At 36.3% G+C, this 18402-nt stretch overlaps 1 protein-coding gene across 6 annotated transcripts in view; it reads right to left on the bottom strand.

The window, feature by feature from the left end:
* Polr1H (RNA polymerase I subunit RpI12) overlaps positions 1–18402 on the bottom strand; it is a 68896-nt gene that overhangs the window by 25499 nt on the left and 24995 nt on the right. For all 6 annotated transcript variants that reach the window (XM_068227221.1, XM_068227219.1, XM_067145443.2 and 3 more), the window contains one exon: positions 5032–5263. In XM_068227221.1, coding sequence (XP_068083322.1) covers positions 5032–5263 — 232 coding nt within the window. The remainder of the gene's footprint in view (positions 1–5031; positions 5264–18402) is intronic.

The following is an 18402-nucleotide window of genomic DNA, read 5'->3' as shown; positions in this document are numbered from 1 at the left end:
CAGACAAGGGTGTCAATGAAACTAAACGAAATCACATTCCTGGATCGGGAGCATGTGCAATATTTCGTGAAGCTCTGGAGAAGGCAAAAAATCACAGTAAATGATGCGAATACTTCAAGCAAACATGCACAGGAGTCAAACAGCTAACGATCTTATGACACAGTTGATTTACGAGATGGAAGTAGACATCGTTATTATTAGCGAACCATATCAAGAGAGGGACCATCCAGGGTGGTTTGTGGATAACCTCGGAACAGCTGCAATTTGGATACCAGATCTAGGAAAAGTCCCAGTAACACAGCATGGATGCGATGACGGTTTTGTTTGGGTACAGACTGGGGGAATCACTATTGTAAGCTGTTATTTTACGCCAAATGAATCTGTTTCCAACTTTCAGATGAAAATTGATGGTCTTGAGGATGTAATACGCAGAATGGAAAAAAAACTAGTGGTCGCTGGTGACGTAAGTGCTCAAGCGTTGGAATGGGGCATGCCACAAACAGACTCCAGAGGACGTCGTATAATGGAGATGGCAGCCAGAACGGGTTTGGTGGTCAACAACATTGGAAATGTGCCAACATTCCGACGGCCAGGATACCAGGGAACAATACCGGATGTAACCTTTTCATCAGAGGATATTACGCCTAAGATTTCTGAATGGCAAGTGATTGAGAACTACACGGGGAGCGATTACCAATATATCATCTTTCGACTGCTCCAAGAATCTCCTCAAGAAAGAAACATCTTGCGCAGACCAGCACGGTGGAATGTAGCCGGTATTGACAAGGAAACGTTCATTGATGTAATACGGAATGGAATGGAGAACATAACTTAAAAATGTTCTACTCGTAGAGGGAAAGAAGCAGCTGGTGTATGTGTTGAACTCACTATGCAGCTAACCCATCAAGCATGCAACGCCTCAATGCCCCGAAGGAGACCGCGAAATAGCAAGCGCCCAGCGTACTGGTGGACCGAAGAGATTGCTGAACTGAGAAAGAATTGTCTGCGACTTCGACGCAGGACTCAAAGGATGAGAGGCAGTCAAGAGAATACCTCAGTCACAGCGGAGTACAAGTCAGCGAAGAAGGAACTCCGTAATGCAATCAGAAAAAGTAAAGCTGATAAATGGTGGGCACTGGCTAAAGAAGTAGAAGATGATCCATGGGGACAAGGTTATAAGATTGTAATGAAGAAACTCGGGACATTTTCAACCCCGAGTGCGGATCCGCAAACAATTAAACAAATTGTGAATACACTATTCCCAGACCATCCAGACTGTGATGACTGTGATGACGAAAAAGAACTGGATGATATACCCCTTTTCACTGTAGAAGAGCTGAATAGAGCTATTAGCTCTCTTAGAAACAAGAAAACTCCAGGACCAGATGGTATACCTACAGAAGTGTTAAAGATAATAGCAGAACTATGTCCAGAACTGTTGCTGAATATGTACAATCATTGCCTGCAAACAGGTGTTTTTAGTCCCCGATGGAAAATGGCTCGTTTGGTTCTGATCAGCAAAGGAAAACTTGGCGGTTATAGACCTTTATGTATGCTGGACACAGCCGGAAAAGGCCTGGAGAAACTTCTGCAGCCCAGAATCCTCTCAGCAGTTCAACTAGCAGGGGATCTATCTGTTCGCAAACATGGATTTCGGAGAGGACACTCGACGCTAGATGCAGTGTGGGAGGTGGTGAATACAGCAGAAAGGGCACAAATGGGCAACCATCATTCCCGTAAATTGACACTTCTTGTGACCCTGGATGTGAAGAATGCCTTCAATTCGGCAAGATGGAGCGACATGTTGGTAGCTCTTGAGGAAACTTTCAAGCTACCACAATATCTTATGCACATAATGAGAGATTACTTCAAAGATCGCACTCTGTTGTATGATACGGAAGATGGAGAAAAGACAAAACGCCTGACGGCTGGTGCAGCGCAGGGATCGATCCTTGGTCGAGATCTTTGGAACATAATGTATGATGGCTTGTTACGTTTGGAGATGCCAGAGGACACGAAGCTTGTGGGCTACGATGATGATGTGGCCGCCTTGATAGTAGCTCGTAATGTTAAAATGGCTCAAATCAAACTGAACCAGGTGATGCGGTGCATAAAAGAATGGATGATGAACCACAGTCTAATATTAGCCGAACACAAAACGGAGATAGTTCTTCTGACAAGGAAAAGGATCGAAACTCTTGTACCAATGACTGTTGGAGAGTTAGTGATTGAAACATCTGCGAGCACAAAATATCTAGGAGTGACACTTGACTCCAAGCTCACATTCTGGAATCATATTCAGAGAACGACAGACAAGGCAGTAAAATACATGACTGCACTTAGCAGACTAATGGGAAATATTAAAGGTCCGAAATCCAGCAAATGACGTCTTCTCATGTCGACGGTTCAGTCAGTGCTCCTATATGGCTCTGAAATCTGGGCTGAATCCTTGAGATTCGCTTGGTATCGGAGAAGGATAGCTGCCGTACAACGGAGAGCGGCTTTACGTATTGCATGCGCATACTGCACGGTTTCCGAACCTGCAATCTTCACGGTGGCAGCAATAGCCCCAATAGACCTACTTGCATTGGAGCGACATGAAATCTGGCGTACCCAAGGAGAGCTGGGAAAGAAATGTGCAAAGAAGCATGCCTTCAGTCAACGGATGAGGCGATGGCAACTCAGATGGGAAAGTGGACCTCGAGGCAAATGGACCAAGCGACTGATACCACGCTTGGATATCTGGGTTGAAAGGGCCCATGGTAAAGTAAATTACTACCTCACGCAGCTTCTAACAGGGCATGGATATTTCCGGAAATTCCTGCACAAAGTGGGCAGAGCGAATGACGCAGCATGCATATACTGTGATGACATTGATGACATATTTCACACCTTTTTTGTATGCGGCCACTGGACGATTCAGAGGAGTTGTGTGGAAACTGAACTAGGAGAATTGACAGCAGATAATATTATTTCGGTGATGCTGCGAAACCAGGAATCCTGGGATCGCGTGGCAGTGTACGCGGAGAACATCCTTCGTCAGAAGAAGAAGGATTTGGAAGCATACGAATGTTCGTAAAGGAGAAATGAAGAAAGAAGACGTCTGAAAGACAAAGCACGATATCACCCTGAGGTAATGCGAGAGCGGTTCCGGGGTGATGATACACATCGTGCGAAAAGGGTGTGTGGTTTTTAGTGGGTAAGAATCCCACACACTTGTGGTGTGCGGACCCTTCACAAGTGTCTTTTGAAGATTTTCCACAATCCCTCGTAAAAAAAAAAAAACAAAAAAAAAATATTATTATTATTATTATTATTATTATTATTATTATTATTATTATTATTATTATTATTATTATTATTATTATTATTATTATTATTATTATAAGAGGAAGAACAACTGGACATCACCAGGGGCCTGTTGAAAAGTATTCTTGCAATTCAGCAGAAAAATATGCTGAGCTGAGCTGAGCTGAGGAAACAATGCCTGCGACTCAGACGAAGGACACAAAGAGCACGATACAATGATGAAGCTCTCTCAGTAGGGTATAAGACTATGAAGAAAAGACTGCGAAATACAATTAAAAAGAGTAAAGCCGACAAGTGGCGAGAAATGTCTAAGGAAGCGGATGAAAATCCATGGCGATTAGGGTATAAAATTGTTATGAAGAAATTCGGGATGCTCCCAAGCCTGATCATGGATCTACGCACCATGGAAGAAATAGGCCAATTCCAGGCATCACGTGTTTACATTTGTACATTTCTTTTAACATATATGTGAAACTTACCACCTAAACAAATTGAGATTTATGCATAATAACGTCTAGTCGATACTTAATAACCCCCACAAATTCCATTGTTATAAACCTGATGTATGCGATTTTATAAACTTTTAAACGTAGCGATCAGTGTTTATATAGGACAGACTTTTAACTTCGCATACCTTTTTTTTCTAAATTCTGCGAATTGCGGTAACTGTTATTGGTAATGTTAATATATTGTTTACAAGAAGGACAAATGTACATTCTGTGAAAAAAAAAACCAAATGTGTAAGTTGCATAATGTCTGCGTAATATATTTAAAAGCGAATATAAATTTTCCAGCTAACTCATTCCTGGTTGCCAGCCTTTCGCCATTTATATTGGTATTATAAATTTACTCATTCAGGACAAATATTTCAGGTTCCCTAAAGGACCATTTATATTGGTATTATAAATTTACTCATTCAGGACATATATTTCAGGTTCACAATGGGAATCAAAATCTATATCATCTGACGGCCAGGCAGGCATCACTTTTTGGAAATGAGACAAAGTCTCTCATAGTGCACTGGCACTGCCCGTGGCTTCAAGTAGCCTATGCAGTGGCCTCCACAGTATGCACTAGCCATGCGTCTTGGTGGGTGTGCTATTTACCAACTGATGAGACCAACTTAGCACACTAGGGTGAAACGCTGGCAACCAGGAATGAGTTAGCTAGAAAATTTATAATGTCCAATAACAGACCATTTATATTGGTATTATAAATTTACTCATTTGGGACAAATATTTCACGTTCCCTATGGGAATCAACATCTATATCATCTCATGGCCAGGCAGGCATCAATTTTTAGAAATAAGACAAAGTCTCCCATAGTACAATGGCACTGCCCGTGGCTTCAAGTAGCCTACACAGTGGCCTCCACGGTATGCACCGACCATGCGTCTTGGGGGGGGGGTGCTATTTACCAACTGATGAGTCCAACTTAGCACTGGGGTGAAATGCTGGCAACCACGAATGAGTTAGCTGGAAAATTTATAATATCCAATAACGGACCATTTATATTGGTGCATTAGTTTCTGAGCTACCCTATATGCTATCTGCTAAGAGACTTTGAACAATGAGAAAAGAGAAAATATGGTCAGAAAAGATCAGGGCAAGAAACTTAGAGAGTACAGTTAGTTTCAACACTCAATCCTAAATACTGTCATAAAACACATGATTCAGTTTCAGGGCAAAGTAATGATGTGTACTTTATTTTAGTTTACTCACTTGCATTTTGTGCAGGTGTAAAATATTGTCTGCCCTTCATCAGCAGAACGCAACTGTAGTGTAGAATAGGACATCACATCATTATTACACTGTGGGCATTTCCTTTCCACCAGAGGTCCTTCAGGCTCTTCTTCTTTTATGCTCTTGTGTTTCCAGTTGCTACTTTTAATTTGTGGGTTGTTGGTATGTGAATTGAAATTTATCACATAGCGTGTCACCATCTCTCCAAAAACTGAAAATGGAAAAAATATATTTGTGAAAGTCAACAGAAATAAATTCCAAATCACCTCATAGGATTTTGAAACTATACTTTCATGCCAACTGTATATATGAGAAACAATGCTGATGGCAATGAAATCATCAAGAAAATATCACTTTTTATTTTTTATTAAAGAATTTGGCCAATTATAGACTGCTTAGAACCTAAGACTACAGTACAGTATTTTACTTTTCCTCCCAGAACTTCCTCATACGTCGAATGATTGCCTGCCTCTGTTCCTCCAATAGCACTCTCTGAGGTTGACATCGAATTTGCAAATGCAAAAAATCCACAGAAGTAATCTGTTACTGGAAGGCCACCCTGTTATTTATGATATTATCTGTGATCTTCAGTCTTTGTAAATCCTATCCTATCTCTTCCAACCAACCGGTGGTGTGTTTTAATTTGGAGATATAATAAAAGATCTTAGTTAGCGTGTCGGCGTTCATTCTATGAAGGTGACCAGAATATTGTAGTCTTCATCTTTTAATTGTATCCTTAATTTTCTCTATATTGTGATAGAGATATTCATTTTCATCCAAATATCTCTTTTCTTTTGGGGTACCAAATTTTCTCTAACTATTTTTCTTTCATTCTTTTCCAGTTTCTCTTTTTCACCTCTTTTGTTCAATGTTAAAAATTCTAATCCATATAATACCTCTTATTTATTTACAGTTGTGCGGTGTCTTGATTTTTGCCAGTAAACAATACTGATTGTTTGTTGTAACAGTGTTGAGTGTCCACTTTTCAGTCTTTCTTTGCAGGCTGTGTTATCAAGTCCATTTGACTGGATCCATTCTACCAGATATTTAAATTTATCAACTGTTTGAATATGTCCATTCTGTGTTATTAAGACCTTTTCTCTGCTGTGTATATGTTCAATATTTAGTTTTTTCATATAAAATTTGAAGACTAGTTTTAATTAGGGTTCTCTAAAGACTAGGTATGCTCGCCCGCCATTATGGTTCATTCCTGCACTACGTTGGTAAGGCAGTTGACCGCCCGAATCTTGTATATCCCTCTTTTTTAACTGTTCTCCACGTTAGAAAATAATGCTAAACTAAAACACTGTAAAAATACTCATTCTCGGTACTACTCAAACGGTTACTCAATATAAATATTAGTATATTTCGTTAATTATTGTGTAATTTTTACTCGAGACGGTAATTGTAAAAGCAAGTTTGTTGATAATTTGCCTTTTAATAAACAAACAAACTAGGCACGTACTCTCAATGGAGAAATATTAGAAAAAATGGCTTACTAATAGATCAGTTTATTATTATTATAATTATATTTTTGATAAGTTGAATAGGATGTTCGTAAGCTATGAGCCGCGGTACCATCAATTGAAATGAGGGACACCATGGTATTGATATAGGCTACTGTAATTCTTAAACCGTGGAATTTGACGTGGTAATCGGTCAGTGTCGAAGATATATAAATTGTGATAGAAGATTTTGATACCATATGATCTCAGTCGGTACTTCATACTTGCGTGAAATTGATTCACTGTTGTCGAAAGAATAAGAAAAACATTCTTGGAACAAAAATAACGCTGAAATGTGATGTACGAAGATGAACACACCCAAGTAACTGGGATGCTTTTAGTTTATTTTGTTCTTCTAAAATTTAGTATCTTTTCTTATTTACCAGTATTTAAAAAAAAAAGACATTCTATGTGCAAAATAAACTTAATTTTTGGTGAGTATTATGAATCTCATCTGCTTATGCAGATATATTGAACAGAGGATTTTAGTTTATTCAACCGAACATTCATGAAACAAATGTTATGTAGTTTTACATTACATTCGGAAAAATGTAGGAATAGGGTAACTACTTCTATAGCTGAAACTTCTCTCCCAACCTGATACTCAGTTAACAATGACTTGTAAGGGGAGTGGCCCACGAGCTGTGGAGAATATTGAAAAATTTTGACTTCGGCAAAGTTAACAGTACTTTTTTTGACAGAGATTCCTCTGGTTTGAGGAGAAGTAGTATTATTTCTCAACACGACTCATCTTATTAAACTTCAAAAGTTTGCATCATTTGTTACTTGCTCAGGCAGCACAAAAAAAAAAAAAAAAAAAAAGATATTTAAGTAATATTTTACAAATTTACAGTCTCCTTTTATTACAGTATTTACAAAACAATAACATTACATTCCTTGTTTATATTTTTCTCTTCTTTTCCAAAGTAGTCCCGTACATTTTACCTCGTTTCCGTACATTCTTGTTAAAGTCCACAATTACAACACGTTGGAGAACATGTACTGATACATTTATCATTCAAAGTGTTCTCCATTACAAGATTTGCACCATTTTGCATTATATAATGCTTATAGTTCCTATAGAAGACCTCGCAGTTACAAACCGATTTCTTAACTTCACTATTTGGCTTCTTTAGACCACCCAATTTTTTTAAGAAATGCGAATGTTTCAGAGCTTGAGTTAGAAAGTTCATAGTTTAAGACCTGCCTACCACAGCTCTTGGTTTTCAATAATGCATTTGTTGTACTATCACCAACGTTAAACAAATTATTTCTGTCATATGAGGTTAGTTTTGACAAATATTGTAACTGTGGTGTTTGGAAGTTTAACTCCTGTTGCCGGACTTTGGGGGCAGAACTGAATATTGAATGATCACTGTGACTGAATTAAGGGGTGTAGTAATGTCAGTGGGAGCTGGATGCAGATTTAAGTCAGCAGTTGAAGTAGAAGGTGTAGCAGAGGCAGTGGAGGTATAATGCAAGCCAGAAAGGAATCTAAACAACCTATATCCCGCAGTAGAGACATTACCGGTACTACAATTAGGTGCAGAACAACCCACCATTATGCAATAAATATCCACACAAATATAGCACTATTCTGTCCATGCAAGCGGTGATTAAAACAATACGTTCAATGTGATGAAGTGAGCGCTGGTAGGAGAAACTAGTGTTTGATCACATGGCCATTGTACATGTATGAACCAAAATGGCGGCTAAGCATACCCATCTTATATAGCCTTAGTTTTAATGGCTACGTCATGTAAAATTTCCACCATTATTTGTGCTTGTAATTTATTTTCCAAAATTACTGCTATATCATCAGCAAAGGCAGGACACTTCACCTCAAATCTTCCTTTTCTTTGCCCAAAATGGATTCCTTATTTTTAAAAAAATTTTTTTTAATGTAGTCTAATTTCCCATTCCCTCATGATTTTGTTTAATACCTAATTGCAGAGAATTGGTGAAAGTCCATCACCTAGTCGAACGCCAGTCTTGATTTTGAAGGGATCTGAATTCATTTAGAAAATGCCATAATATTTCATTTTCTATGCCTCAGGTAAAGAATACAGTATTTACATTTATCACATTTTCCCACATTTTTTATCTGAAGTACACAAATTGCACACAATAGTTGATCAATAATATATTACAGTAGTTACTTCTAGCTACCAACATGCCCTCTAACTACTGTAGTGCTACAAAGTAAATCTGTGCTTATATATTTCCATTTATCTAAACTTACTAAGAATATCAATATAATGTTATGCCTCTGACCAGCAGTTAAACGTGAATGTACACTTCCTGACAGTCAGTTTCTAAGTCTCCAAGTGTAAACAAGTCTGAAAGGAAGGAGCACAAGCATTATCAATAAAGATTTCTTGGCTACTAAATACACAAAGGACTATCTACACTTTGCGAAGAGCATGAATTCTATGCTTTTGGAACAAGTTTAAATGATAAATTGCTCTGAATGCTGCATGTCTCTTTCAGAACTACAGAAGTTTATTGAGAAAAATGTGTATTGGATAAATGTACAGAGCAACACCATAACATGGAGAGAGTTTGATGCTGATTCTTCTGTACAAGAGTCTGGTCAATTTTTACATCAGGAAGTGTATTGCTCCAAGTATACAACTTGTTTTAGAGGTTTCCTCATGATGACAGACAAAAATAAAACAAACACATAAGCAAAACTTGAAAGACTGTTTGGTCAGAAGGAGATATATACTACCTGTGAAACAGGAGAACACTGAATATTAAGAATAAAAATCTCCAGATCTGGGTCAGAAAAGAAATCAAAAGATGCAGCAATACGGTTAACTTTTGCGACCATGATACGACTATGATATAAAACTTTATTGCCATGAAAATCAGATAACTTCCTTTCAGTGAATTAAACATTTTCAGTAATACTGCCTCAAGATGTTCTTGCCCCTTTTTCAGGATATTTTTCCTATCAGATGAGAAAGCAGCAATCTGTGTGTTTGTCACACTCTACAGCTGCATTGACTTAAATTTGTTATCCTTAAAGTTCACCTCACAAACTCACACTACAATGCACCAGGTTTCTCCAATATCTTCTCCATTTTTAAGATAATATACTCATTTATCCTTTCTGGAAGAACCTCCACAACAACAAAAGAGAGAGAGGACCATGGAAAGTAAAGAAGAAAGAGGCAGCATTTTGTAAGGCAGTGGACTCTAGATAATATGCTGTAATTAATGCACGAACTTCTACGAATTACCGAAAACAGCGAATTATCCACAGTTTTTCTTTTAAGCCTAGTAAAAACAAGGTCATTGGTTAAAATATTGAAATGTATAAACAAACAAAAAAGTAATGATAACATTTTACTCTACACTGCAAGACACAACAGAGGAAAATGAATATACAACAAAAAATACATGAGCTTTACAAAATGCTTGTGGATTACACCAATAATAACTAGTGAGAAAAATCTGTCATCATTTTTTGTTTTTTAGATGATCGCTCACTTTTCCTAATTTTGGATCGTACCTTTCCCAAGAAAACAATTCTGATAACAAAAATTCACCTTGGTTTTCCACATAAGAGATAAGTGTGTGTATAGAGACACTAGCTTGACTGTGGGAAACGTTTGAGACTTCCATTGTATCACACCCACACTTGACATTGTCCGTATTTTCCTCTTCAACAGAAAAATTCCACTTTCGTGTCTGAAATCATCGTTGTCTTTACTGATCTCTACACTCGACTATGTCACTTTCTTCTGCATCTCGACATTCATCCAGGTTTTGCAGTAATGATGGCATTGTAGCAAAATTGATTTCCATGACCATGCGAGCATAGTAGCAGTGATTTCCTCCCATGATTTTTTGACTGTGTGAAGAGCATCCAACAAAATTAATTCTTTCCAAAATGTTGGAATGTCAGTGATTTCCTCAATCAATTCCTGTAGCAGAGTTGATCTGCAGTTCTTCTTTAAAGCAGCAATACTGCAATTGAAATTCATCAGCAAATTTCTCAGCAGCATCTGTATCAGCGTTGAGACGTTCTCTGTTATTTGTAATTTCTAAAATTCTGAAACGTTTCTTAAACCGCGTAAGCCAGCCAGAAGATGTTTTAAAATCTCCTTCTAAACCAAGGGGACAGTGAAAACGTTTTGCCTGCACAGCACACATCGCACCGGACACAGGAATACCTTGCGCTTGATTTTAATTAAACCACCATATCATGGCTTCATCTAGATTTTCATAGTCTCCGATGTTCTCATTTGTTTTTGGGATGATGAATGATCGCACTTAGCAGAAAAATTGATCCGGTTTTCCTTATTGTTTCTTTATGTCTCTTACTGTTGTTTCACCCACACCAAATTAACCGGCTAGTTTGGATGTCAACTCTTTGCATTTTCCGATTGTTGCTTTAGTTTAATTTGTTGTTGATATTTGCACTGAAATACGTCAAATTCACCTTTAACAACCCGAGGATTTATGAAATCACGAATTTGTTTAAGAAGCACAATACCAAAATAGCTTTCTCAACCAACAACAATACAAAACACAGATTTTTTAATCACAATAAAGTCAATAAACTTAAAGATGACGAATTCCAGGAATCTGGCATTTACAGATTGACATGTACCCAGTGCAAAAAAACATACGTGGGGCAATCTGGGAGGAGCTTTTTAATTAGATATCAGGAACATGTTAATGCAGAGAAATACAGAAGATACTCTGCTATGGGAGCTCATATGAAGGAGGCAAATCACAATTTCACTAACATCAGACAAGATCTCCAAATTATCAGTAGGATTAACAAAGGAAGTTTAATGAATAACCTAGAAAACATCCACATTACTCTCGATAAACTAGAGAACAGGGAACGGAATCTAAACGAAACGAACAAAAAAAAACTCCTATACGAACAATTCAGTAAATACGTGGAAATGGTAAACAGTAAACAAACAAGACAAACAAATGAAATACTCGAACACGACGTCACTGAAACACAACCAGTAATCCCTCCCCCCTCACAAGACGCACTAGATGACGACACAACTCTACTTCCCCTTTCTCCGGAATATTCCACGAACAATCAGACCATGTCACACCGCTATCACACTAGGTCGTGCACGAAGGCAGTTCTCCAAGGCAACGCGGATTAAACATTTGCCAGACAAGGTAAGTCAAGGCCACGCAATCTCGAATACAAATATCTTCCCGCTATCTATTTAGAATTCGGAGCTTTTTACTTTTATCATATGTTATATTTTAATATATTACGATCTCCTGCTGGTTACAGATCGCGAGGCAAGCTGCCCGAATCAGATCGCCATTTTGTATAACAGAAGCCACCACAGGGTTTTAACAAGTTAAACGACTAACACAATTTCTTTCTTTTATCACATTCCGAAGAGCAATTCTCGGAAGTTAAACAGTCAACGCGGCCTTTTAACCACAAGAATATCAGTCAAAGAAGTTATTAAATATAAACAATAAATACCTGAAGACCGGTGCATCTGACATAAACTTTCATTCAAGCACAAGTGTTTTTGAATAAGTGCCTTACCATATACACTCTAGAATATTTTAAAGTGTGTTTATTAAAAACAAAGTGTTTAACAGCACCACAGACGTGAATTTTAATTAAGTTATTATTTTCTCACAAATGCCTGAAGATTTTTACAAACACAAACTTTTTATTCACGCCACCTAATTTTATCAAAAAGAATTTTACCATAGACGCTTTTAAATATTTTAAATATGTTTTTCAACATTTAAGTTTTTTAAACACAATTGTAAACGATGCTGTAATTTAAGTATCATTCACATAAATCTCCTTACCCCCAAACCCCCCCCCCCCCAATCTTCCAATTCATTTAAAGCATCTAGAACAATAGTTTTTGGATTCCCATGGGATGTAGTTTTTATGATCCAATGTGCTTGCTTTTAAATGTTATCATCTAAGATTTTTTATATACAGCTGAAGATGACCACTAAGTGGTCGAAACATGTACTGTGTTTGTTAATGTATTTTTAAGTTTGCCAAAGGCAAAAGAAATAAAGTATCGATTAGGTGGCTTTTTAGATTAATTTGTTGATTAAACTCATCGATACGGCCATGAAGTGGACAGCTTGCAATACGAATGCTAACCAAGCAGGAAATAGTACGAACATCTATCTTAAACTAAAGATGAAACTTGCAAAAGTAAGCACAGATATAACATTCCTGAAAGAATGTTTGATTAACAACCTGGTTCCTAATTTCTTAAAAGGGACACAAAGAAACAGTATACGCTCAGTATTCCAAATTTCAACCCAGAAAACAGTTAACCGTATATGGCTTAAGAGAGAAATCAAATTTATGTATAGGAAGAAATCCTTCCTTAATCGGGAACTTTACCTAGCGCACCTTTCAGCGTCAATAAATTTGGTACCGTTAGAATGGGATTCTGTACAAAAATACTGTAGAGATAAAGTAGAGAGTCTAATGAACAAGAAACAGGCGACATTGAATAAGAATTCACAATTAAGTATTTATTTATTTTCCACCTAGTCGATACAATGATTGCTTAAGGCAATTTTTAATGGTCAAAAGTAGTACATGTTTCGTATATTATCAACATCTTCAGCCACATAACACTGTTTAGATGAAAAATATATAAAATTGACAAAGTAATGCTTTAGAGGAAGTGTCCTTAAAATTAACATAAGATTGACAACATTAAAACAAACAAATAACTCAAGAGAAAATATAAAAATTATTTCTACAATAGAAAGCAGTCGTCAAGGAAACACTTGTACAATATTCCATAGAGAATATGTCCTAATAAATATTCTTTTCTTAATAATTCATGAAAAAAGAGATCAATTTAAAAATTAAAAATTATACAATTTATAAGTAATTATCGAAATGAAGAAATCCTGATATCACTGTGCGGCTCTTATTATTAATGTAGATGAAAATATAACTAATTCCTAGTTGTCAAATCTTATTAAGCCTGCTTTCGTTTGGAACAGTAACTCCTGTAATTATTTCACAGTTTTGCGCCGGGTGTAATATTGATGATGCGTTCTTCCTTGCTCTTGCACCTGAGGAGGTGGAGGAGTGGGGGATATAGGTGTGTCAAGAACTTCCTTGCTGTCACCTATAGCTGCAACTGAGGAGGAATAAGTTGTAGGGCTATCTGTAGGTAGAGAAATTCCAATTCTTTTTTCGTGATCCTTCTCAAGCATTTTCAAATATACTAGAATTTGATAATATAATGGATTCTTATATTCTACAGCCTCATTAAGGTTATCATTTTTCTTTACAAGTTGGTCTAGATGAATGTATAGGTCTTCATATGTGTTCATTAAGCTGCCCTTTTTTAACTTTTTTATGATGGTCAGGTCTTGTTCTATGTTGGTAAATTTATGACCTGTGGCAGTCATGTGTGATCCCATTGCTGAGAATCTTCTGCTTTTCAGCATTCACATGTTCCAAATATCTAACTTTAAAATTGCGGCCAGATTGTCCTATGTATGTATTCTTACATTCAAAGCATGTGAGTTTATATATTCCCGAATCAAAAAATTTATCTTTTTCCGAGAGATTTATTGTATCATGGTTGAAAATAATATGTTTCATGTTGTTATTGGTGGAAAATGCAATTTTGAATGTAAGAATACATACATAGGACAATCTGGCCGCAATTTTAAAGTTAGATATTTGGAACATGTGAATGCTGAAAAACATAGAAGATTCTCAGCAATGGGATCACACATGACTGCCACAGGTCATAAATTTACCAACATAGAACAAGACCTGACCATCATAAAAAAGTTAAAAAAGGGCAGCTTAATGAACACATATGAAGACCTATACATTCATCTAGACCAACTTGTAAAGAAAAATGATAACCTTAATGAGGCTGTAGAATATAAGAATCCATTATATTATCAAATTCTAGTATATTTGAAAATGCTTGAGAAGGATCACGAAAAAAGAATTGGAATTTCTCTACCTACAGATAGCCCTACAACTTATTCCTCCTCAGTTGAAGCTATAGGTGACAGCAAGGAAGTTCTTGACACACCTATATCCCCCACTCCTCCACCTCCTCAGGTGCAAGAGCAAGGAAGAACGCATCATCAATATTACACCCGGCGCAAAACTGTGAAATAATTACAGGAGTTACTGTTCCAAACGAAAGCAGGCTTAATAATATTTGACAACTAGGAATTAGTTATATTTTCATCTACATTAATAATAAGAGCCGCACTGTGATTTCAGGATTTCTTCATTTCGATAATTACTTATAAATTGTATAATTTTTAATTTTTAAATTGATCTCTTTTTTCATGAATTATTAAGAAAAGAATATTTATTAGGACATATTCTCTATGGAATATTGTACAAGTGTTTCCTTGACGACTGCTTTCTATTGTAGAAATAATTTATATATTTTCTCTTGAGTTATTTGTTTGTTTTAATGTTGTCAATCTTATGTTAATTTTAAGGACACTTCCTCTAAAGCATTACTTTGTCAATTTTATATATTTTTCATCTAAACAGTGTTATGTGGCTGAAGATGTTGATAATATACGAAACATGTACCACTTTTGACCATTAAAAATTGCCTTAAGCAATCATTGTATCGACTAGGTGGAAAGTAAATAAATACTTAATTGTGAATCTATTGAAGTGCGATACGGACCATGAAGCTGATTTTATGTAATTGAATAAGAAGTCAGAAAACCTAAAAAGCAATGCCCTAACTAAACAATATAAGCCTCAACCTAAAACACCTTTCAATTGTGAAAAACTCCCACCCCCTGTAAAAAATTTGTCTGACACGACTTTTACAGAACAAGAACTACAAATATTAGGCAAAGGTCCAAATCATAATTGGCAAAGTATCAACAACAAACTAGAATTAATACAAACGTTAGCAGAAACAGAAACGGCCATACAAACTCTTCCAGTCGACATTCAAATGATGTACGGTACGAAGCAAAGAAAAAGATTCCCTCCGTAATTAAAGGATTATTAACTAATTCCACCATTTCAAAAGTTGAGAAGGATCTTCAGCGTAAAATTAGGCAAAATGACGTAGTTATAACAAAAGCCGACAAAGGAGGAACAGTGGTAATATTAAATGAAACCGAATACATTAAGAAAACAGAAACTTTTTTCAATAGTAACAAGTTTAAGGTAATTGAGAAAGACCCCACCCTAAAAATCCAAAGGAATTTGAAAGGAATACTGAAGCAATGCACCTTCCTTTTAAATGACCAAGAAGTCCATAAACTCGTAAATATGAACCCTGGACTTCCTAAGGCAAGAGCTATGCCTAAATTACATAAAAAAGGACGTACCTATTAGACCAGTAATTAATTTTCAGAAAAGTCCTACGTACAAAGCCTCTCAATTTATCCATAAGTTTTTGTCCCAAAACTATGTTTTTTATACCAAAACCTCGATAAAAAACTCTAAAGAGTTTTGTAAGGCCGCTAAAGATTTCAAATTAACTTATTCTCACGTAACAAGATCTTTCGACATTAAAGACATGTATACGAACATTCCTATAAAAGACACTATCAAGATTATAAAAACTAATTTATTAGACCATAAACGCATCAGTAAACCTGAAATAGAAAACTTCATAACTATCCTGGAATTCGTATTGAACCATAATTTCTTTTCTTTTAATAATAAAATTTATCAGCAAGACGGACTACCTATGGGAGCACCGGCCTCCGGAATTTTAGCTAACATATACTTCGATCACTTGGAATACACTCAGATAGTAGGCCACATTAAACGACTAGATTTCTGGGTACGCTTTGTTGACGATACTTTTGTCATTATAAACAAAGAACTTAATAACAGTCAAAGTATTCTAAATACCTTGAATACTTTAGACCGAAACATTAAATTTACAGTGGAAGAAGAAGAAGAAGGTACACTCAATTTTCTAGATATTCAAACAATTCGGATAAACAACCATTTCCAGTTTAAAATACACAGAAAACCCACTTTTACACCGACTACAATTAAAAGCGATTCTTTACATCCCACTTCACAAAAGAAATCCGCCTACTACAGTTTCGTCAACAGGGCCTTTGAAATCCCGTTAACAGATACGGACAGAAAGAAGGAACTATCTTTCATTCGTCAACAAGCCTTACATAACGGTTTCAGTTTGAAATTCATTAACAAAATCATTACTAAGTGCAAATATCAACAACAAATTAAACTAAAGCAACAATCGGAAAATGCAAAGAAATACGTTAAATTCACCTTTAACAACCCGAGGATTTATGAAATCACGACATTGTTTAAGAAGCACAATACCAAAATAGCTTTCTCAACCAACAACAATACAAAACACAGATTTTTTAATCACAATAAAGTCAATAAACTTAAAGATGACGAATTCCAGGAATCTGGCATTTACAGATTGACATGTACCCAGTGCAAAAAAACATACGTGGGGCAATCTGGGAGGAGCTTTTTAATTAGATATCAGGAACATGTTAATGCAGAGAAATACAGAAGATACTCTGCTATGGGAGCTCATATGAAGGAGGCAAATCACAATTTCACTAACATCAGACAAGATCTCCAAATTATCAGTAGGATTAACAAAGGAAGTTTAATGAATAACCTAGAAAACATCCACATTACTCTCGATAAACTAGAGAACAGGGAACGGAATCTAAACGAAACGAACGAAAAAACCTCCTATACGAACAATTCAGTAAATACGTGGAAATGGTAAGCAGTAAACAAACAAGACAAACAAATGAAATACTCGAACACGACGTCACTGAAACACAACCAGTAATCCCTCCCCACACACAAGACGCACTAGATGACGACACAACTCTACTTCCCCTTTCTCCGGAATATTCCACGAACAATCAGACCATGTCACACCGCTATCACACTAGGTCGTGCACGAAGGCAGTTCTCCAAGGCAACGCGGATTAAACATTTGCCAGACAAGGTAAGTCAAGGCCACGCAATCTCGAATACAAATATCTTCCCGCTATCTATTTAGAATTCGGAGCTTTTTACTTTTATCATATGTTATATTTTAATATATTACGATCTCCTGCTGGTTACAGATCGCGAGGCAAGCTGCCCGAATCAGATCGCCATTTTGTATAACAGAAGCCACCACAGGGTTTTAACAAGTTAAACGACTAACACAATTTCTTTCTTTTATCACATTCCGAAGAGCAATTCTCGGAAGTTAAACAGTCAACACGGCCTTTTAACCACAAGAATATCACTCAAAGAAGTTATTAAATATAAACAATAAATACCTGAAGACCGGTGCATCTGACATAAACTTTCATTCAAGCACAAGTGTTTTTGAATAAGTGCCTTACCATAGACACTCTAGAATATTTTAAAGTGTGTTTATTAAAAACAAAGTGTTTAACAGCACCACAGACGCGAATTTTAATTAAGTTATTATTTTCTCACAAATGCCTGAAGATTTTTACTAACACGAACTTTTTATTCACGCCACCTAATTTTATCAAAAAGAATTTTACCATAGACGCTTTTAAATATTTTAAATATGTTTTTCAACATTTAAGTTTTTTAAACACAATTGTAAACGATGCTGTAATTTAAGTATCATTCACATAAATCTCCTTACCCCCAACCCCCCCCCCCCCCATCTTCCAATTCATTTAAAGCATCTAGAACAATAGTTTTTGGATTCCCATGGGATATTGTTTTTAAGATCCAATGTGCTTGCTTTTAAATGTTATCATTTAAGATTTTTTATATACAGCTGAAGATGACCACTAAGTGGTCGAAACATGTACTGTGTTTGTTAATGTATTTTTAAGTTTGCCAAAGGCA

The sequence above is a fragment of the Anabrus simplex genome, chromosome 4 (genome assembly GCF_040414725.1).
Source record: "Anabrus simplex isolate iqAnaSimp1 chromosome 4, ASM4041472v1, whole genome shotgun sequence".
Classification (NCBI taxonomy): Eukaryota; Metazoa; Arthropoda; class Insecta; order Orthoptera; family Tettigoniidae; genus Anabrus; species Anabrus simplex.
This window is presented reverse-complemented; position numbering and strand designations above follow the sequence as displayed.